A 22,968-nucleotide genomic window follows, 5' to 3' on the forward strand; every position below is an offset into this window, starting at 1 on the left:
ATAAACTCTAAAAGTGGATGGCACTCCAAAGTAAATAAAATCCAAAGTGAATAAGACTATGCAAAGATAAAGCGCTATTAACAAACTGTGATAAAGTGCAGACATGCACTGCTGGCAAAACAGTCCTCCAAAACGTAGCCACTAAATGCAAAGGTGGCTTCAAATACAAATCGGTGAATAAGATATAGACAAACGGGGGGGGGCGTGGCCGGACGAGGATGGCGCTGGACGTACTCTGGATGAGCTCTGACTGTGGCGATCTAATCTACAGCCATCCAGCGTTGGTACTGTCATTTTAGTGCCCAAAATACCCTCATCCTGTGCCCGGGATTCTCCCTGTACGGTCCCATACCTTTTTTATCTGCCCGGGACGTCTGCCCACTTATCGGTGTGAACCGAGGCCTACTCCCTCATAGGAACTCCATCGCCATCTTGGGGCCTAGTGAATTGCGGACGACACCGCGATTGAGTACGGCGGGGACAGCGGACCGATCGGGTCACCCGTCCACCTTCACCAGCGATATGCTGCTCTGAGAGGGGTGCCCGGAGCAACCACCGAATGGTGACTGGAGGAAGCACCCGCTCTTCTTACCGGAGGCCCTCAGATGCACTTTGGAATTCATCCATTGAGGTGACAGCGCCATCTTGTGGCCTACGCACTTATTGCAGCATATATTTTTTTATGAGGTGAAAGCTGCTGGCTTTTTAATAACTTTCCTCCTAAAATCACCCTCCAGTTCCTAAAAGCTCAGTGTGGGGGTTTGAGCTGTATACTTTATAAATATTTTTTTTTTTTTTTTTTTTTTTTTAAGGCCTTCTCCTCAGGGTCCTAATAAACACCCAAAGATCTACATGATCCATATAACGGCAGCCATCTTGCTTCACCCACTGTCTTACCTCACGAACAGTCCTTTCTCCTCAAGGCTCAGTGTTACTTCCCCTTTGCCCTTCAAAGTGGATGGAACTTTAATTTGCTTTAATGAATAGTGTCCTTTGATAAATACTTGACACGGTTGAAAGGGTGTCAGAGGCCGAGAGGAATCCAAAGCCATCTTAGGATCTCCAAGGGCAAGAAGTGTATAACCATAATTTTAACTTATTTCAATGCCATATGATCTGACTAGATACGGTGCTCGGGGTCGGTGCTATACACTGATGAACAACTCTGAGGTAATTCCTACAATGGAAACTTAATGAGGTATACCTGCTCACCGTCTGATATGTGTTGACAAAAACTGCAGACTTTACCACAAGTATGACACATGCATGTTACATAATTTGTGGCATTCTCATGATGTTGGACTTCTCACTGTGCTCAGTTAAATAACAGCTGAGTCTGGACTGATCATTGGATTGATACCAACTGTCTGTAGTTGATATGGTGGGGTTGCTCCTTTAGTGACTGTTATAGGAATGTGCTCATGATGTTATAATATATTGCGACTTAACGCCTGTTGATACAAACGCATTATTGCTCTTATTATACATGAAGGGGAAACAGGGCAAGAAAAACACAAATTCAGTCATCAACGAATGTCTTTTTGATATGGGAACCCCTCCCCATGCATGTACTCAGACACCTACTGGTGATTCTATGTCCAGCGAACAATTCTCATCTCAATTGCTGCCTACCACGTCACCACCTTCTTTGGGTTCAGCCCGGCCTACAGCTCTATATTCCTCTGTGGTTAGGGGGGGAATAATACCTACAATGGCTGACCACATGATTCCTGTTGTGATTCCCTCTCAAAACCCTGTACATGTAAATGCTAACACTGAACTTGCTCCTGAAGTTTCTTTTAATGTTACTGACCTGTATAACAGGATTTCTGAAATGCTGGACAGAGGTTTAACACAAACTGCCTAGAAAATCACTAAAGATATTAGGGCTGACTTTCAATGTCTTGGCAACAGGATTGATTCTATAGAGCATAAGTTGGATGTTAACGTTTCAAAAATTGATCAACATGATGACCAGCTACATTTCATGCAAGAACAACTGGAGGCTGCTCAGGCTAGGATTGATGATTTGGAGAACCGTTCGAGGAGAGATAACTTCAGAGTCAGGGGTCTTCCTGAATCCATTATAGACGTTCACTCGCCTATACAGGACATTATGAAAATCCTGATTCCATCTATGCTTGCTCCAAAACTGGAACTAGACAGGGCTCATAGATCATTGGGCCCACTGAGAAGAGATGGTTTACCCAGAGATGTGGTGGTCAAGCCTCACTATTACTCCACTAAGGTGGACATTATGAAAATGTCTAGACAACAGGAGAATCTCCAATACCAAGGTGCTAAGATACAAATATTTTCCGACATTTCACCTTACACCATTCAGAGGAGGAGAGCGATGAAACCGCTGTTGTCTGCCCTCATAAGCAATGACATCAAATATAATTGGGCCTTCCCATTCGCCTTGAAGTTCAATTTTAATGGCAGACACCATGTGGTGCATAGTTTCCAAGACGGTGAAAAACTTTTACTTGATCTGAAAATTATCTCACTAGGACCGGCTATGGATACTACTCCACCTCAACAACCCTCCGCCAAAAGAAATACGCCTACTAGTCCGACTCTGAATCCTTGGAATAAAGTCAAGTACAGAAAAGTTGGAAATGACTCCGTCACCTGAGAATTGGTTTAATTCATCCCAGAAGAAATCTCTCTTAATTCCTCTCAGGAAATTTGTATTTTCCTTTTTTTTTTTTTTTTTTCCCCTCTCTCTCATCGATTTTAGGACAACTAATTTATTTGTCTGGTTATTTTAATGGGGGTAGTATACAGTTCAGAGTGTTTGTAAACATTTTTTTTTTCCTTTTCATTCTGGGATCTCAGTTATGGTTGATTGCCATTTTTTATGGAACTTATGGATCGACTGTCTTTTTCTTGATAATATTTTAAGATGTTAATTTCGATTTGTCGCATGCTGACGACGGTGAGGTTTTGATACCTCGACTTACCTCTTGGAGCGACACTTTGTCGACCCAATGGGTGAGAATATAGTCCTTTTAATGGACTATTCTAGGATTTTTTGTTTGAATGAGGGAAGGAGTATCATTCTCTTCCCTCATTCTGGGTTACAAATTGACCTTGCACGATATTGTATTTTATCGTGCAGTTTGACGTGCAGTTTGTATTTTTATTTTTATTTTTATTTTTCTGTCTCTTCTCTCTATTCCTTTTATTGTCGCTTCATCTTCTGCTTCTCTTCAACCTGCCTGCCAATGTGTGTACTACCGGGGTTACAGTTGCTATCCTCACTTACGTGCCTGAATATAGATGTTATCGAGACATATGGCTGGATCAGGTAATGTATCTAAACCCCTTAGTGTTGTAACTCACAACACTCAGGGGTTGAACTCTCCTATTAAGAGACGTAAAGCTCTTCAGGTTTATAAATCTCTCCATGTAGATGTGGTCCTCCTTCAGGAAACCCACTTCCCTAGACGATACAACCCTTCTTTTTTGCATGCTCACTTTCCATTATTTTATCTAGCTAAAGCAGAAAACAAAACTAAAGGTGTGGCCATTTTGTTCTCTAGGTATTGTAATTTTAACTTGATCAAGGAATATAGAGACCAGGAAGGTCGGTTTGTCTTAGTAAAAGGTACCCTTGATGAAAAACTGTACACGTTTGTTTCCTTTTATGCACCTAACAGAGGTCAAAAGGTTTTTTTTTCTCAGATGCTTGATACCCTCCGACCATTTATGGAGGGTATCATTATCATGGGGGCTCCCAATGCCAACTTGGCATTCGACATTGGATTAGATAAGTCTAAACCAAACGCCGACAGAGTCATCAGGCCGACTAAAGCTAGTTTGCAAGCAGCACGTATTCTGCATCAATCCAGGTTAACCGACATATGGAGGGAATTGAACCCGAAAACTAGAGACTATACTCATTATTCTAATCCTCACAGTTCTTATTCTCGTATAGATCATATATTGATTTCTAATCATCATGTCCCGGCGGCCATCAAATCTGATATAGTGGATGTTTCTTGGTCTGATCACTCAATGGTTCTTTTGTCAATGAGGAAAGAGGATACTTCTCCTAAAGAGTCTCATTGGACACTTAATCGGTCAATTTTAAAAGATCCTGTCCTGATGAAGGATATTGAACGATCTCTACAGGAATATTTTGATCTCAATGATACGGATGATGTGTCCCCTGAAACTTTATGGGCTGCCCACAAAGCTTCTATTAGAGGCAAAATAATACAAGTTGCCGCCAATCTCAAGAAACAAAAGAACCTATAAGTTAAAAGATTGGAAATTGCCTATTTGGACTTGTGTAGAAAACATAAATCTGACCCTTCTGGCTTCCCTACTCACGCACTTGATGCTGCCAGATCCGCTCTAAACTTGGCACTTACGACAAAAGCGGGGGAAGATATGAAATGGACTGGAGCTAAATTCTATAAATTGAAAGATAAAATAGGTCCAATGTTAGCACATAAATTGTCGCCTAGATTTCAATCGAGAACACTCCCTAAAATAAAGATGGTTGATGGGTCATTCACTTTGAATCCTAAGCGGATATTGGGGGTCTTCCATGACTTTTACTCCAATCTTTATGCTTTCACTGATAATTCTTCTTCAGAGAAGATGGATGAATTTTTTCATAATTTACACCTTCCTAAATTATCTAAAATACATAAGGAGGTGATGGAGACTCCAATATCGGCTGAAGACGTTTTGTCAGTGATTAAAAACTTAAAATTAGATAAAGCCCCGGGTCCTGATGGATTTTTGTGTTCATATTACAAAACATATTCGAGCATTTTGATACCCTACCTTGTGAGATTTTTCAATCACATGACTGAGGGTATTCCTATAGATAGACAACTCAATTCGGCTTATATATCGGTAATCCCTAAACTGGAAAAGGATCATAGCCTGGTGGAAAACTATAGACCAATATCTCTTATCAATAATGATCTTAAGATACTTACTAAGATAATGGCCAATAGGTTATCTTCTTTCATTAGTCAGTATGTTGGTAAAGATCAAGTGGGTTTCATTACTGGAAGGCAAGGCCCGGATCAGGTCAGGAGAGCTGTTGATCTGATTTCTATATTGAACTCAGGATGGACTGGAGATAATAGTCAAAAAGGTATGCTTCTCTCCATTGATCTCCAGAAAGCCTTTGATTCGGTATCTTGGTCATATATGTTCACGGTGATGAAACGTTGGGGATTTGGCACTAAATTTTTAGGTGTCCTATCTGCACTTTATTCTGCCCCTGAGGCTAAGATACGCTTATAGGGTATTTTTTTGGAATCTATAGGGATCCATAGGGGCACAAGGCAGGGATGTCCTCTATCTCCTCTGATATTTGCAATTGTTATTGAATCTCTGGCTATAGCTATTCGTGAAAACTCAAATATCAGGGGAGTTCGTTGTGCCAAGAGGGAACATAAATGCGCCTTATTTGCGGACGACCTTTTACTTTTTTTGACCACCCCTGAAACATCCCTGCCCGAAGTATATTCTCTTCTGGATAAATTCTCTATGGTTGCGGGACTTGCTGTGAATTTAACCAAATCTAGAGCCCTCAATATATCGCTCTCTGAATCCACAGTTTCTCTTTTGAAAGACAAATATAGATTTAAATGGGACACCTCTTATATCAAATATCTGGGTATTAATTTGACCCCCAATATTCAGAATTTATATTTGGCCAATTATCCCCCTATGTATAGGAAACTTGAGAAGGATCTAAATGAATGGGGTCCTCAGAATATAGGCTGGATTGGTAGAATTAATTCTGTCAAGATGACTCTTCTCCCTAGGCTTTTATATCTTTTTCGATCGTTACCTATACCAATAATAAAAGGTCATTTAAAGTCCTTTCAAGGTAAGATTACAAAGTTTATTTGGAACAAAAAAGGTCCACGCCTTCCATCTCGTACTCTTTTTAATTTACCTGAACAAGGTGGACTGGGGGTTCCAAATTTATTTTGGTACTATCAATCGGCGAGATTAGCGCAATTATCAGAAATTTATCTCAAGCATGACCGTCCAGATTGGATTGAAATTGAAGAACAGGCTTCGCCATATCTTATGATAGAGAATTTAATGTGGAGTTCTACCAAAAATAGACCTTCTATATTATCGCCGACTCTATCTCAAGCTTTGGTCTTATGGGACTCACTTAAAAACAATCCTTCTCTAATCTCTAAGGGTAGACCTTTATCGAGTATATTTCAAGATCCATCCTTTATTTCTAAAATTGACAAGGATTCCTTCAAATGGTGGCATGATAAGGGGTTGTATCGTATAGGGCGCTTCTTTTCACGTTCAGGTCCCCTTCCTGAACAACATTTTGTAGATAATTATGGCCTTCCTCTTTCAGAGAGAATAAGATTTTCTCAATTGAGTGACCACACTCACAGTCTATGGAATAGTGATTTGATCTCTGGACCTTTGACCCCTTATGAAACTAAATGTGACCAGAATTTACTCAGAAAAGGTAATATTTCAGTTATTTATAAATCGCTTGCTGTAAATGACACCAAATTACCTCATATGCTGGCTTGGGAAAGAGATCTTAATGATGAATGGGACTTCACAGACTGGTGTAAAAATTATACCAGATCTGTTAAAGGCTTTATGAATATATCTCTTATAGAAGCTAATGTAAAAATTTATACTAGGTGGTATTTGGTCCCTCTTAAACTGGTCTCCATGTATCTGTCATCTTCACCATTATGTTTTAGGGATTGCCAAGGATTGGGATCTATGATACATATTTGGTGGGAATGTTCTAAGATAAGGGGATACTGGAATAAGGTGTTTACTATTGTCAGACGAGTCATGGGCTGTAACTTACATCAATCTCCTACAATTGCTTTACTTAATGGGATGTTACCTCAAATTTCCAAGGTCACCAGACAGCTCATCCTATTTATTATGACTGGAGCCAGAATCACTATCGCAGCTGCATGGAAAAAACCAACTGTTTCCATCTTATACATGAAAAGAAAAGTTTCATGGATTATGGAACAAGAAAAGAGGGTATGTTCCATGTTAGATAAATCTACTCATTTCTATGACATTTGGGAACCTTGGTTGAAATACATGGGGATATCTTATACCAGATGAATATACTGATGATAATTGTGACTCCGGATTGCAGTGAAATGTTGGCGGGCAGGTTGAATATTTCTCTTTTTTTCTTCTTGTTTCTTTCACTCCTCTTTCTTACTTTCATTCTTCTCTCTTCTAGTCTTTAATTCTTCTTTTATTTTATTTTTTATTTGTCCTACGAGGATGATTTCCTTAGAATAAAGCATCCTCAGTACGTTTTGTTTTGAAAAGTTATGTTTATATGAACATGATTGTAAAATTCCTTTTTTCCTTTTGGGAATTTCGGTTGGTTGAAGACTTTAAGAATATGTTTGTTTGGTTTTTTTTTTGGATGCCAGATTGTTCCAATTTAAATACTTGGAGGGAGGTGAGATTGAAAGGATTGCTCTACTTCTTAGACACAGAATGATCCCATTGGGGGTGTCAGAGAGGTGGAAATGTTCTAGAAATCTATCCTTTAAATATATCCCATTATTTAATCTGGTGTATGCATTATATCCTATAATATATTAGGTGTTCATGATATATCTGGGGATTCCTTGATATATGAAGACATTTTTTTTTAATATAATTTATTGTTTTAGGTAACTAAAGTCTTTTTCAATATTTATATTCCCATTCTCATTTTACATGATACTGAGTCTACAGGGAGTGCAGAATTATTAGGCAAGTTGTATTTTTGAGGATTAATTTTATTATTGAACAACAACCATGTTCTCAATGAACCCAAAAAACTCATTAATATCAAAGCTGAATATTTTTGGAAGTAGTTTTTAGTTTGTTTTTAGTTTTAGCTATTTTAGGGGGATATCTGTGTGTGCAGGTGACTATTACTGTGCATATTACTATTACTGTGCATAATTATTAGGCAACTTAACAAAAAACAAATATATACCCATTTCAATTATTTTTACCAGTGAAACCAATATAACATCTCAACATTCACAAATATACATTTCTGACATTCAAAAACAAAACAAAAACAAATCAGTGACCAATATAGCCACCTTTCTTTGCAAGGACACTCAAAAGCCTGCCATCCATGGATTCTGTCAGTGTTTTGATCTGTTCACCATCAACATTGCGTGCAGCAGCAACCACAGCCTCCCAGACACTGTTCAGAGAGGTGTACTGTTTTCCCTCCTTGTAAATCTCACATTTGATGATGGACCACAGGTTCTCAATGGGGTTCAGATCAGGTGAACAAGGAGGCCATGTCATTAGTTTTTCTTCTTTTATACCCTTTCTTGCCAGCCACGCTGTGGAGTACTTGGACGCGTGTGATGGAGCATTGTCCTGCATGAAAATCATGTTTTTCTTGAAGGATGCAGACTTCTTCCTGTACCACTGCTTGAAGAAGGTGTCTTCCAGAAACTGGCAGTAGGACTGGGAGTTGAGCTTGACTCCATCCTCAACCCGAAAAGGCCCCTCAAGCTCATCTTTGATGATACCAGCCCAAACCAGTACTCCACCTCCACCTTGCTGGCGTCTGAGTCGGACTGGAGCTCTCTGCCCTTTACCAATCCAGCCACGGGCCCATCCATCTGGCCCATCAAGACTCACTCTCATTTCATCAGTCCATGAAACCTTAGAAAAATCAGTCTTGAGATATTTCTTGGCCCAGTCTTGACGTTTCAGCTTGTGTGTCTTGTTCAGTGGTGGTCGTCTTTCAGCCTTTCTTACCTTGGCCATGTCTCTGAGTATTGCACACCTTGTGCTTTTGGGCACTCCAGTGATGTTGCAGCTCTGAAATATGGCCAAACTGGTGGCAAGTGGCATCTTGGCAGCTGCACGCTTGACTTTTCTCAGTTCATGGGCAGTTATTTTGCGCCTTGGTTTTTTCCACGCGCTTCTTGTGACCCTGTTGACTATTTTGAATGAAACGCTTGATTATTCGATGATCACGCTTCAGAAGCTTTGCAATTTTAAGAGTGCTGCATCCCTCTGCAAGATATCTCACTATTTTTGACTTTTCTGAGCCTGTCAAGTCCTTCTTTTGACCCATTTTGCCAAAGGAAAGGAAGTTGACTAATAATTATGCACACCTGATATAGGGTGTTGATGTCATTAGAGCACACACCTTCTCATTACAGAGATGCACATCACCTAATATGCTTAATTGGTAGTAGGCTTTCGAGCCTATACAGCTTGGAGTAAGACAACATGCATAAATGATGTGGTCAAAATACTCATTTGCCTAATAATTCTGCACTCCCTGTATAGACTTGTTGGGTGTAGAAGGATGATAATGAAGTGGGAATATTAGATATGAATTGTATTTTAATGATTTTATTTATGTATGCTAATGATATACCTTCCGTATTTTATTTTAATGTACTTGTATCTTCTACTTTTATTGAAAATAAACTTAAAATTTGAATGAAAAAAAAAGATATAGACAAACAACAACGTGTGTATGCATGTACTCCAGATATGGTGTCTCCTATTGTTAACTGTTCTCTGTCTGTAAACAGAATCTCCCTAGGGATCCCTGTCTGATATGACAGCAGTGAGCCTCACAACAGGGAGATAAATACGCCAATAGTATGTACAGTACAGATCAAAAGTTTGGACACACCTTCTCATTCAAAGAGTTTTCTTTATTTTCATGACTATGAAAATTGTAGATTCACACTGAAGGCATCAAAACTATGAATTAACACATGTGGAATTATACATAACAAAAAAGTGTGAAACAACTGAAAATATATTTCATATTCTAGGTTCTTCAAAGTAGCCACCTTTTGCAGCAGACACATCTCTAGAACTGTTAAGAGGAGACTGTGTGAATCAGGCCTTCATGGTAGAATATCTGCTAGGAAACCACTGCTAAAGAAAGGCAACAAGCAGAAGAGACTTGTTTGGGCTAAAGAACACAAGGAATGGACATTAGACCAGTGGAAATCTGTGCTTTGGTCTGATGAGTCCAAACTTGAGATCTTTGGTTCCAACCCCCGTGTCTTTGTGTGACGCAGAAAAGGTGAACGAATGGACTCTACATGCCTGGTTCCCAACGTGAAGCATGGAGGAGGAGATGTGATGGTGTAGAGGGCATTGCTGGTGACACTGTTGGGGATTTAATTAAAATTGAAGGCATACTGAACCAGCATGGCTACCACAGCATCTTGCAGCGGCATGCTATTCCATCCGGGTTGCGTTTAGTTGGACTATCATTTATTTTTCAACAGGACAATGACCCCAAACACACCTCCAGGCTGTGTAAGGGCTATTTGGCCAAGAAGGAGAGTGATGGGGTGCTGCGCCAGGTGACTACCTCTTGAAGCTCATCAAGAGCATGCCAAGAGTGTGCCAAGCAGTAATCAAAGCAAAAGGTGGCTACTTTGAAGAACCTAGAATATGAAATATATTTTCAGTTGTTTCACACTTTTTTGTTATGTATAATTCCACATGTGTTAATTCATAGTTTTGATTCCTTCAGTGTGAATCTACAATTTTCATAGTCATGAAAATAAAGAAAACTCTTTGAATGAGAAGGTGTGTCCAAACTTTTGGTCTGTACTGTATGACAAATTGTTTATTGGCATAAACAACAGATAGGGTACTCACATAAGTAGCTTAAAAGAAGGCATGTAAAAACGAGCGACAGGCTCGCACATATCACCTACGGTGCCTCTGGTGTCTCGACACGTGTTCGTCACGATCACGTGACATCATCAGGAATAACTAGAGGCAAGGTGGAAGTGTCTTAAATAGGTGTAGTTCAATGTTGTATACACCCGCCATTTTCTTGTAGAAGCGGGCTCCAGGAGTGGGGAAGCTGCCATTTTCCGAGCGACGGAAGTGGGGCAGCGGCCATGTTCTTATAGTTTATAGCAGTTGGAGCTCGGAGCAAAAAGATGTAAACAATAGCTCTATTGCACAAAGCTAGGGCGGAAGCCGTCCGCAAAGGTTGACATGGCAACAAAGAAAACTGATTGACGCACAGCCAAGAAAACAATTACAATTAAAAATATGGCATCTCTTGGGCCAGACTAAAAATAAATTAATTCAAATTTTATTTAAAACGAAAAAAAGGGGGGGGTGGAGACATATTTAATAATGAATAATTAAAATTATGACGATGAGGCATATATGGAACCAGAAATGGCATGAGTGAGATGATAGATAAATACATATCAGATAAAATCAGGTAAATATAAACTATCAGATAAAACATTACACCATGACTGAGCATAGGGAGGCTACCTATATGTAAAACAAGAAGGGGAGAGGGCAGAGAGCAACGGGGGCTAAGGGGGACTTTCACCCATTACTCTTGCAAAATGGAGGAATCTTCGCCCACTGACAGTCCACCTCCAGGCTCATTTTCTCCCTGGTTATTAACAATCCATATTCCAGGATTTTCACTCCAGAAGACAGTGAGGGACACCGCCTTCTCCCCCATCTTTGGAGATTCCATGCTCCTCTTCCCGGTCCGAGGCCTCCAGGATTGTTTTTGGTAACTTTTATTTTTTGTTTTTTATTGTTCTCCTTTTTTCTGGTCTTTTTTTTCTGACCTGTCAATGCTATTTTATTTAAACATAATGGGCCAGATCCACATAGATCGGCGTAAATTTATGCGGTCGTGGCGTATCGTAGTTACGCTACGCCGCCGCAACTTTGAGAGGCAAGTGCTGTATTCACAAAGCACTTGCGTCTAAAGTTACGGCGGCGTAGAGTAAATCTGCCTGCGTAGGGGGTTAAAGGTCGGCCCCAGGGAACATAAGTTGTCCGCCTATGCGGACGACGTATTGTTTTATGTGTCTGAACCTCTGGTGTCATTGCCCAACATTATGGCAGAGCTGGCGGAATTTAACCTTCTATCTAATTTCAAGATAAACTACGCCAAATCGGAGATCCTATCACTGACCATTCCCCCGGGACTGCGTGCGCAGCTGCAAGCTGCGTTCTCATTCACATGGTGTCAATCGTCACTGAAGTATCTAGGAGTTCATCTACCAGCGAGCTGCGCTCGGTTGTATGAATATAACTACGCCCCACTGCTCTCGACCATCAGGGTGGACTTGGGAAGGTGGGATAAGGCGGCCTTCTCGTGGATGGGCCGGGTCAGTGTGTTGAAAATGAATGTGCTCCCCAGAATTCTGTTTTTCCTACAGATGGTTCCGATTGCTCTGCCCAGGGCCTTCTTCTCAAGCCTCAATAGCCTATTCATCCAATATATCTGGAGTGGGAAATGTCCTCGGCTAGCTCTCCGCATTCTGCAACGCCCTAAGTCGGCGGGTGGGCTGGGAGTCCCAGTGGTGAGGAGATATTATGAAGCAATAGCCCTTCAGCGCATTCTGGACTGGAACCATAGTGTCCAGCACAAGATGTGGGTGCCTCTAGATAAGTTCCTGGCTGGGCGTAACCTGTCCCACGCTCCGTGGGTGCCCGGGGAGCATAGGGGGTTGTCTGGACTGGTTTCCCCTTTTGCTGTCCATGCCCTGGCGATCTGGGATGCCCTAAACAAGTCGGGGGAGTTGGCTTTGCCTACCTCTCCGCTGGCGCCCCTGGGGGGCTTCCCCTGGTTTACTCCGGGGGAACACCCATCCTTTTTCCGGACGTGGACGGCGGATGGGGAGTCCAGGTGTGGGAGGTTTGTCCAGGATGGGGGTCTGTTGCCTCTGGCCACGCTGAGGGAACAATATGGCCCCTTCCTAATGGATGAGTGGCGCTATCGGCAACTTAGTCATTTTCTCGCCTCTCTGCCCCAGGTAGTCAGGTCACCCACACAAGCGTCCCCTTTTGAACGCCTCTGCATGTCCCCGGCGGCTGTCCCTCACGCCATCTCTGAGTTATATGCCTTGATCTATTCCCTGCGGGAGGACGGGAAGCCAAGGTTCATACGGGAATGGGAGGGAGACCTGCAACACAACTTTACTCAGCCTCAGCTGGACCACATGTACCAGCTCACACATTCGAGCACGGTTGACACAAAGATGCAGGAAAATAGCTATAAGGTGCTCACCAGATGGTACAGGGTCCCAACCAGGCTCACTCAGATATACCCTTCCCTATCAGATGCATGCTGGCGGGAGTGTGGCCAACGGGGCACTTTCCTGCATATTTGGTGGGAGTGTCCCAAGCTACGCCCCTTTTGGCAAGATGTCCATGCCCAGATTAAACTCATTCTGGACGTGGTACTTCCGGACTCCCCATTGGAGTCCCTGCTCCACTTCCCCACCATCCCAGTCAGCCTTTATCGCAAGTCTGCACTGCCCCATCTGCTCAATGCGGCCAGGCGGCTGATTCCAATACATTGGAAGACACCTCAGGTACCGTCCCGCTCCGAGTTGGTGGATATGGTAAACAAAATTATGGAAGCAGAGAAGTGGATGGCGCAGTGCAAAGATAAATATGACAAATTCTACCTGATATGGGCGACCTGGATACACTATACGGGCCCTGAGGAGCTGCCTGGGCTTGGGCCCCCCCAGGGGGTGAACCCCTCTGGTAGGGGGCCCTACGTTGTTGGAGGAGGTGCCGCTGATGACCCTAATGAAACAGTGGACTGATGTAGCCATAGTAGAGATGTTACAGTCTATCTAGTGTCTCTTTGTTGTGGATGCACTTGTACCGAAACCCCCCCCCCCCCTTTTTTGTTGTTCTTTTTGTTTTGTTATGTATGTGACCCTCTCCTACCCCCCCCTTCTTCTCTCTGCTTTCCCATTGCACGTTAACCCGAAGCTCGGAGGCTTGTTCAGATAATTCTAGCGGGTAGAGGGGCATCCCTCCCCTAGGGGGGTGCTTCAGTGGTGCGGGCGGGGTGATCCATAATGGAATTAGCTTATAATATACCCTGTATATGATGCTCCTTATTCCCCCAGCCGTGCGCCCTGGCATGGGCATGCCCTAGAAGATATGTTTTAGCAGTATGTTCCGCTCGAATGCCCGAGATAAGATCCGTTTTGATGTGCACTGCAATATGATGGTTGTACTTCTTGTACTTCAATTATCAGGCCATGTTGGCCATCCATCTGTATGTTTGTTTTTCCTGTGAAAAAAAAACCTTTTTGAAAATAAAGATTATATAAAAAAAAAAAATCTGCCTGCGTAAGCGCGCCAAAATCAAACGAGGAACAGGGGGGCGTGTTTTATGTAAACTAAGCATGACCCCACGTAAATGACGCTTTTTTCAAACGGCGCATGCTCAGTATCACATCGAATTTTCAAATTAAATTACGCCCGCTCAATGCCGAGACGACGTGAACGTAACTTACGCAAAGCCCTATTCACGAACGTTTTACGCAAACAACGTAAACGACGGAAAATTCAACGCTGTCCCGACGTCCATACTTAACATTGCGTACGCCTCATGAGGCAGGGGTAACGTTACGCCGAAAAAAGCCTTACGTAAACGACGTAAAAAAATGCGCCGGGCGGGCGTACGTTCTGAGAATCGGCATATCTAGCTAATTTGCATACTCTACGCGGAAATCAACGGAAGCGCCACCTAGTGGCCAGCGTAAATATGCACCTAAGATCCGACGGCATACTAAGACGTACGTCAGTCGGATCTAGACCACATTCAGGCGTATCTTGTTTTGTGGATACAAAACAAAGATACGCCAGCGCATCCTAGAAGTTACGTGGCGTATCAAAGATACGCTGAGGTAACTTCTTTGTGGATCCGGGCCAATGTATGTATATTATTGTTCTGATGTTTTTCAATCTTTTTCTGAAGCGTCCCTTCCCCCTCCCTTGTTCCACACACCATGGAACCCCCTACCCACTATGTTCTATGCTGTATTTCAATTGCTCTTTAAATGTATTAAGATAACATGGCGTTGAAGTTCCTTACTTGCAATGTTAAAGGCTTAAACTCTGTTCAAAAGAGATAGCTTTGAAAGAGTTTAAATCTTCAGGGGCTGATGTGATAATAGTACAAGAGATCCATGGGGGATCCTTCATATTTGCTAGTAAACAATTCCCAATGGCCTTTATGGCTTCTGATCCTTCTGGGAAAGCAGGAGTGGCAATTTTAATCAAACGTTCTTGCCCCCTGTGAATCAAATCCTCTTATTTGGACCCCCATGGAAGATTTATTCTCTTTCCTCTCTTACTCCCTTATTCTGGTAAATTTCTATGCTCCCAACTCTGGCCAAATCCAATTTCTCTCTACTGTGTTTGAAGAATTTAGACAGTCTCCCAAACTTTTACTATCATAGGAGGCGATTTTAATATGACCATGTCTCCTGGTAAGGATAGGCATTTACTTTTTCCCTCCGCAAAAGCCTCCACAGCCCATTGCCTCTCGACATCTTTCCGCAAACTTATTAGAACACGTAATCTCCTTGATGTCTGGAGACTTAAACACCCCACACAAAAACAGTATACATTTTACTCCAACCCTCATAAGCTTTATTTCAGGATAGACCACTTCTAGACCACTTCTTTGTCTCTTCTCCCCTATTGACATCCACGGTCTCCTCTGAAATTGCCATTGCCACCTAGAACATGCCATTGGCGGCTTAACCACTTAAGACCCGGACCTTTATGCAGGTAAAGGACCTGGCCAGTTTTTGCGATTCGGCACTGCATCGCTTTAACTGACAATTGCGCGGTCGTGCAATGTGGCTCCCAAACAAAATTGGCGTCCTTTTTTCCCCACAAATAGAGCTTTCTTTTGGTGGTATTTGATCACCTCTGCGGTTTTTATTTTTTGCGCTATAAACAAAAATAGAGCGACAATTTTGAAATAAAAAAAATCGCAATAAGCGTTTAACGATTGGTTTTCGCAAAATTTATAGTGTTTACAAAATAGGGGATAGTTTTATGGCATTTTTATTAATATTTTTTTTTTACTACTAATGGCGGCGATCAGTGATTTTTTTCGTGACTGCGACCTTTTTTTCCCACAAATAGTGCTTTCTTTTGGTGGTATTTGATCACCTCTGCGGTTTTTATTTTTTGCGCTATAAACAAAAATAGAGTGACAATTTTGAAATAAAAAAAATCGCAATAATCGTTTAACGATTGGTTTTCGCAAAATTTATAGCGTTTACAAAATAGGGGATAGTTTTATGGCATTTTTATTAATATTTTTTTTTTACTACTAATGGCGGCGATCAGCGATTTTTTTCGTGACTGCGACATTATGGCAGACACATCGGACAATTTTGACACATTTTCGGGACCATTGTCGATATCACAGCAAAAAAATGCTATAAAAATGCATTGTTTACTGTGAAAATTACAATTGCAGTTTAGGAGTTAACCACTGTGTGACCTCATATGTGTTTCTAACTGTAGGGGGGTGGGGCTGGACGTGTGACGTCATTGATCGTGTTTCCCTATATCAGGGAACACACGATCAATGAAGCTGCCACTGTGAAGAATGGGGAAGGTGTGTTTATACCTTGTTTTCTGGTCCTTGAGGAGACTGTGGACAGAAATGGTATGACCAATGAGAAACTCTGAGAAGGTCCGGGATGTCATCGTGTTTATGACCATACTGCATTCCTGCGCTCATGGGAACAAAACAAATAAATGAATGAACTGTCTCTGGGTAGTATCAAAGAAATCAACAGTTTATTCAGGCTTCACTTAGGATAAATATCCAATCATAAAAGACTCCAATAAAATGATGAAAGAAGTTAAAACACTTGTGTCCCCCCCCCCCCATAGATCAATGCTGGTAATATGACCTCAATGAATAAACACAGAACACTGCTACCTCTAGACTGAAAATCCTCCAGGGGATAGACGATCTGGTGTGCGGGGGCCCTCCAACACACAGGGCGCAGAAACCTGCAGCGATGTCTGCCTGTATGGGGGATCTAGGGTTGCCACCTGTCCAGGATTCACCCGGACAGTTCGGGTTTGGGATCTTGTGTCCGGGTTTCAGTCTGCCTGAAACCCGGACACATTATTTAGACTGGGCTGTGGCTCCCCAAGTAACTGAGGCAGTCACACAAAAATCTGTTGCCATTCGGGAGATGCGGGCCGCTGTCTGGGGGCAGGTTTGGCATCACTGAGGGGGAGCCACGATGTCAGCAAGAGCAGTTTGGCCACACCCACTGTATGCCGCAGCAAGCTGCAATACCACTGTCCTTGAGGCACCCGAAGGTGCCCCAGGTCTTTTATTATCCGATTGTGTATATTACGGGAAAAAACATGCCCTGTGCCGCTAAAGTGTTCGGGTTTGGCTTGAAGAAAAGGTGGCAACCCTAGGGGGATCCAGGAAGCTCCGTGCCGAGCCAGGAGATGATATCAGTGCCCTCAGAAACGTCCGTCCGAAAAAGCGCACGATGCGCAAAACATGTTGTCAAGGCAACTTGACCCCCATTGTGTCCCTTTGAACATGGGAATACACCAGCAGTGAATTGGCCTTATTACAGTCCCTTTAGCAAAGCTGACTTTGTGACGTGCTTTGGAAGCTGAAACAGTGGTTGTACCTCGAGGCTTTCTCCACTAGAGAGCAGCAGAGTATAGCCGTCTTTCACAGTGCAGAGAAGGGTCTCTTCACGGCATAACATCGTGCAGCTGGTAATTCAGCCTTAGGACGGACGTTTCTGAGGGCACTGCCACTGACGTAATTTCCTGTCTCGGCACGGAGCTTCCTGGATCTCCCGTACAGGCAGACATCGCTGCAGGTTTCTGCGCCCTGTGTGTTGGAGGGCCCCCACACACCAGATAGTCTGTCCCCTGGAGAATGCAGTGTGGTGTTTTTTTCTATTGTTGTTTTTTGGAATGATTTTTTCCAGCAGCTCTGGGACAATTGTTTTCTTCACTGATTATGATTAATCTGTTCATGAGTTTATATTATCCCGACACCTGTTAACCCATTTAGCGCTGAAATGTGTTTTTTGCTGTTTGTGTTTACGACCATGTAGCGGCCACTCCCTAAAATGCAGCTTTATACAGATATCACTAATTTTGAATACTTACAGGTTGCATACTGGTAACTTATTATTTTCCAGCATTACATTTCCATTCCAGAGATACTAAACTTTATATCTCATGCCGTGTACACACGATTGGAAATTCCGACAAGAAAACCGTGGATTTTTTTCCAACGGAATTTTGCCCCAAACTTGTCTTACATACACACGGTCACACCAAATTTTGACCGTCAAGAACACGTGATGTACTACACTACGACGAGCCAAGAAAAATTAAGTTCAATGCTTCTGAGCATGCGTTGACTTGATTATGAGCATGAGTATGATTTTTCTGCTTCGGAATTGCATACAGACGATCGGAATTTCCGACATGAACTTTTCCTGTCGGAAAATTTGAGCGATCGGAAATTCCAACAGAAAAATTCAGTTGGAGCCTACACACGGTCAGAATTTCCGACCAAAAGCTCACATCGGACTTTTCTTGTCGGAATTTCCGATCGTGTGTACACGTGTGTACAGCTATCTTGCCTTGTGTATACAATAGCATAGTCAACTGTGATCTTGATCCATTCAGTATTTTCTTTCACATTCAAATATATAATCAATAGTAATAAAGCTTGGTCATGTCTGATTTTATAAATTATGTGTAGATTTTGAAATTGTGAATTGGAGAAGGGGTTATTTTCCGGCCAAATAGGATGGCTGTAAGCAGAGATCAGGCCTAAATGCTTTTGCGATATCGATTAGATTAGGTAAGAGATTTTATTGCACGCCATGTACTCCTAATGGGTTTAAATACCTTGCAGACCATGCGTGATAGAACTGAACGATATTTTTCAGTTTTACGATTTGCAGAGGAAAATGATAACCTTCTAGGTCAGTGGTTCTCAACCCTTCTAGTGTAGTGACCTATTGATAACATTTCCCAAGTTGTGGGGACCCCAAACAGTAAAATTATTGTCATAGCGTGGGTTGTCAGCACCCAAGGCAAGTAATTTACCCCCCTAACCCATGGACATTTAGCGCTCTGAGTCCCTTCCAATCGCACGGTATTAAAACCCCTTATGGTATATAGGATGTACCACTCTTTCCCTTTTATCTCTCTTTATACAAATTTCTTGTTTTTTCCCCCCATCCCTCTCTCTAGCCATCTTTTTGATTATTTCTCTCCCTATTTCTTTGTTCCTCCCCCTCTTTTCCTCTCCCTTCTATGTATTCTCTTTTTATTCCTTCTCTTACTCCTTGGTGGGGGGGATGAGATGAGTGGCAGTGCTGGTAGGGAGTTGGGATGAGTGGCAGTACTGGGGGGAGTTCTGATCAGTCAACTTAGGTGCTCTTGATCAAGGTCATCTGCTGATGGTAATGGTAACTATAATCACAGGTAGAGTTACTCACTGTGTCTCTGGCTTCACTGTGTCTCCAACTTTGTGTTGTCTCGTAGCAGTGACACCTATGCCGAAATCAGGAGATAGGGTCTCCTCCAGCGCCTCCCACTTCACATTCCTCACCAGTCAGGTTACCTCTACTCTCTGCCCCCCATCAATGCCGTAAACTGAATAGGCAGCTGCCAAGAGGCTGAGTGGGCGGCCACAGGCTCCATGAACAGCCCTGTTGGGTGGCTACGAAAAGACTGGGAGAGCAGCGCGGGCTTCAGGAACAGCCCAGGATTCGTGACCCCTGGCAAATCGTCATTCGACCACCAAGGAGGTCCGGACCCCCAGGTTGAGAACCACTGTTCTAGGTGTTTATTGTTAGCAGACATGGAGAGGATAAGCAAACCAAGAGTGCAGTTGTCCACATGGGATGCAAAGAAATGGAAAAGAGTGCCAAATCCGTATGGGTTAATCCGTAATCCGTATGGCAGCACTAGTCTGCTGAGAGCATGTAAACTGACAGAACTGAGGTTGTGTGCAGGACAGTAGTACCAAACACAGCCTTCAGATATGTTAAATTGCAGAACTGAAGCTGTGTGTAGAAGAGTGGTCCCAAACAACTCCTGCATGGATCAGATCTGCTGTGCCTTCGCCTTGGTCAACATATCCGGACTCTCTCTGCTGTGTTTTCCTGTGAAAGACTTTGCTTGGATGACTTCCCTTCTGTTTCCAGATCCTGTTTGCTGCACCCAAGTTCGCTGATCTCTGGACTCCCGTTTCTCTGGCGTGTTCTGACTACCTGTCCTGGTTACCAAACTCTGTCTGTTTTTGACTACGTTTGCGCTGTTTATACCATTTTACCATTTTATTAAATAGTGTGATTCTTACTTCACTTCTGTCCCAGTTTGATTCATGGTTCCTGACAGAAGCCTATGATGTCATAAGCCTAGGCTAATGACCAGACAACAAACAGAAAGTGGGCTGCATAAGGTATTTACTGGCAGAAAAAAAAGAAAGGTTTTACTATCCAAAGTTAAAACAACAAGGGCAGAAGAACTTATAGATGGAAAGTTGAAAAAAATACGGAAGGTCCGCTTTAAGCAAGCTGCTTTCATGCTTTGATGCAGAATAACTAAATTAAAACAGAATGTAAAATATAAAAGGCAGCTTGCTGTATTACTGTTTTGTGTTTTTCTTAAAAAAAGGACAGTTTGTTTGTGAGTAGGCAGGTACATTTCAAAAATACAATGTCAAATTAACAAGGGACACCAACCAAATTTCCTTGAGGTTAAAAAATACAAGATAATAATGTTGTTGTGGTAACACACAAAAATAAAAAAATAATTATGGAGATCATTAGAAAATAGTTTTAATATAATAAAAAAAAACAGGAGATCTTAATTAAAATAAAACAAGGAAAAAAGATGACTATAAAAATAAATTATAAACATTATTAACCCCTTAAGGACCGCCGCACAACTATTTACGTCAGCAGAATGGCATGGTTGGGCATATGGACGTACAGGTACGTCCCCTTTAAGAAGCTCAGCCGTGGGTCGCGACCCAGTCCTGTGCTCGGTGACTGCGCCCGTGGGACCCGATCACCGCCGGTGTCCCACGATCAGGTCACAGAGGGAAGAACGGGGAGAGGTAAGTGGAAACAAACCTCTCCCCGTGCTTCCTAGTGAGAGTGTCACTGATCTTCTGTTCCCTGTCATAGGGAACGACGATCAGTGACATCACACGCCCAGCCATGCCCCCCTACAGTAAGAAACACAAATTAGGACAAACTTAACCCCTTTAGCGCCCCCTATGGGTTAACCCCTTCACTGCCAGTATCATTTTCACAGTAATCAGTGCATTTTTATATCACTTTTCACTGTGAAAATGATAATGGTCCCAAAAATGTGTCAAAAGGGTCCGATGTGTCCGCCATAATGTCACAGTCACGAAAAATCACTGATCGCCACCATTACTAGTAAAAAAAAATTATTAATAAAAATGCCATAAAACTATCCTCTATTGTGTAAACGCTATAACTTTTGCGCAAACCAATCAATAAACGCTTATTGCAATTTTTTTCTACCAACAATATGTAGAAGAATACGTATCATCCTAAAGTGAGGAAAAAAAATGTTTTGACTTATTAACTGCTTATTAACTGCTGGGATGCCTGTTGAAAATAAAGGGTTAAAAGCCTAAAAATAAAACTAATGCATCCACCACATTTAAGGACTGATAAGCTAAAATATACTTGCAATTTACAAGTGCCTAAAACTTTTGTAGAGTACTATATTACTGTAGTAAAGAACCATAGCTATTAGACAGTGCTAACATGCAGTATATCTCTAAATATACTGGATATTCATACTTATCTCTGATATCTCATCTATTTATTGTTCTTTTCGTAGTAATTTCTTGCTCAAAATTGATTTGATGGCGGTCTTTACCTCTTTATTTCTTAACGTGTAAATAATTGGGTTCAGTAGGGGTGTTACCATTGTATAGAATACAGACACCACTTTATCTACTGCATATGATACAGAGGGTCTTAAATATATGAAGACACAAGGCCCAAAGAAAAGGGTGACAACAGTGAGGTGTGCGGCACAAGTCGAAAAAGCTTTTCCTAGGCCCTCTTCAGATTGAGCTTTAAGTATGGTGTTAATGATACCCATATAAGACATAAGTAACACAAGGAAACATAGCACAGAGATCAGGCCACTGTTGGCCACGTATACTATTTCGATGATGAAAGTATCTGAACAGGCCAGAACGGACAAAGGGTGGATGTCACAGAAGAAATGGTCTATTTGGTTTGGTCCACAAAACTTCAGTTGACATGTCATGATAATCTGAATTATGGAATGTAAAAAACTGGTGACCCAACAAACAAACTCGAGCCAATGACAGACAGTCTTGTTCATAATACTGGAATATCGTAAGGGGTGGCAGATAGCGATGTAGCGGTCATAGGCCATGACCGTTAGGAGGATGCACTCTGTTCCTGCAAAGAAATGCAGGAAGAACAGCTGGGTGATGCAGGAATTGGAGGAGATTGTGTTGGTTTTGGAAAGGAAGTCGGCTAAAATTTTGGGGATGGTCACTGTAGCATAGCACAAGTCTACAAAGGATAACCTACTAAGAAAATAGTACATGGCTGAATGGAGACGTGCTTCAAAATGGACTGCCACTATAATAGACAGGTTTGCCAGCAATATAAGAATGTAGGTAATGAGAAGGAGAAGAAATAGGGCTATGCTGAGCCTAGGGAAACTGGCCAATCCCAAGAGAGTGAACTCTACGACTTTGTGCTGGTTAGTGGAATTCATTATTTCTAGGAATAAAATAAAACATTTGACTATATTAATTCAGGGTCATAGATGAAAATACTAAAATATAGCCAAGCTCATGCAAGATATTTGATGTTCTTAATGTATTATTTATTTAAAAAACAGTGTGGTAAAGAACAGGAAAGGGGAAAAGCGTCACTACAGGGAAAAATAAGAACACATTTCCACTATGTCTAACTTCACCGGATAGTAATCGCCCAAAACGGAGTAAGAAATGGTTAACTATATTAACTATAATAGTATATAAATTAGGCCATATTATTCCCAACTACACCCCTACAGAGCAGTAGTGTATTTAGG

At 42.0% G+C, this 22,968-nt stretch overlaps 1 protein-coding gene across 1 annotated transcript; it reads right to left on the reverse strand.

Annotated features, from left to right (window-relative positions):
* Positions 1-15,464: 15,464 nt before the first annotated feature.
* On the reverse strand, positions 15,465-22,715 carry LOC120916081 (olfactory receptor 4Q3-like). Its single transcript, XM_040326913.1, has 2 exons — positions 21,749-22,715; positions 15,465-15,495 (listed from the first exon to the last, which is right to left on the reverse strand). Exons 1-2 carry the CDS (start codon positions 22,645-22,647, stop codon positions 15,465-15,467), a joined length of 930 nt encoding a protein of 309 aa, XP_040182847.1. The 5' UTR covers positions 22,648-22,715.
* Between the last annotated feature and the right edge of the window lie 253 nt (positions 22,716-22,968).

This window comes from Rana temporaria, chromosome 10 (genome assembly GCF_905171775.1).
Source record: "Rana temporaria chromosome 10, aRanTem1.1, whole genome shotgun sequence".
NCBI lineage: Eukaryota > Metazoa > Chordata > Amphibia > Anura > Ranidae > Rana > Rana temporaria.

Bases quoted from the DNA above. Each gene is read 5' to 3' on its own strand.
- LOC120916081 (XM_040326913.1), bottom strand. From the start codon at position 22,647: ATGAATTCCACTAACCAGCACAAAGTCGTAGAGTTCACTCTCTTGGGA. The intron at 15,496-21,748 runs ATCAATTTTGAG...GGGAGAAGAGAC, and splicing joins GAGGTAAAGACCGCCATCAA to AAAGAAGTGGTCTAGAAGTG.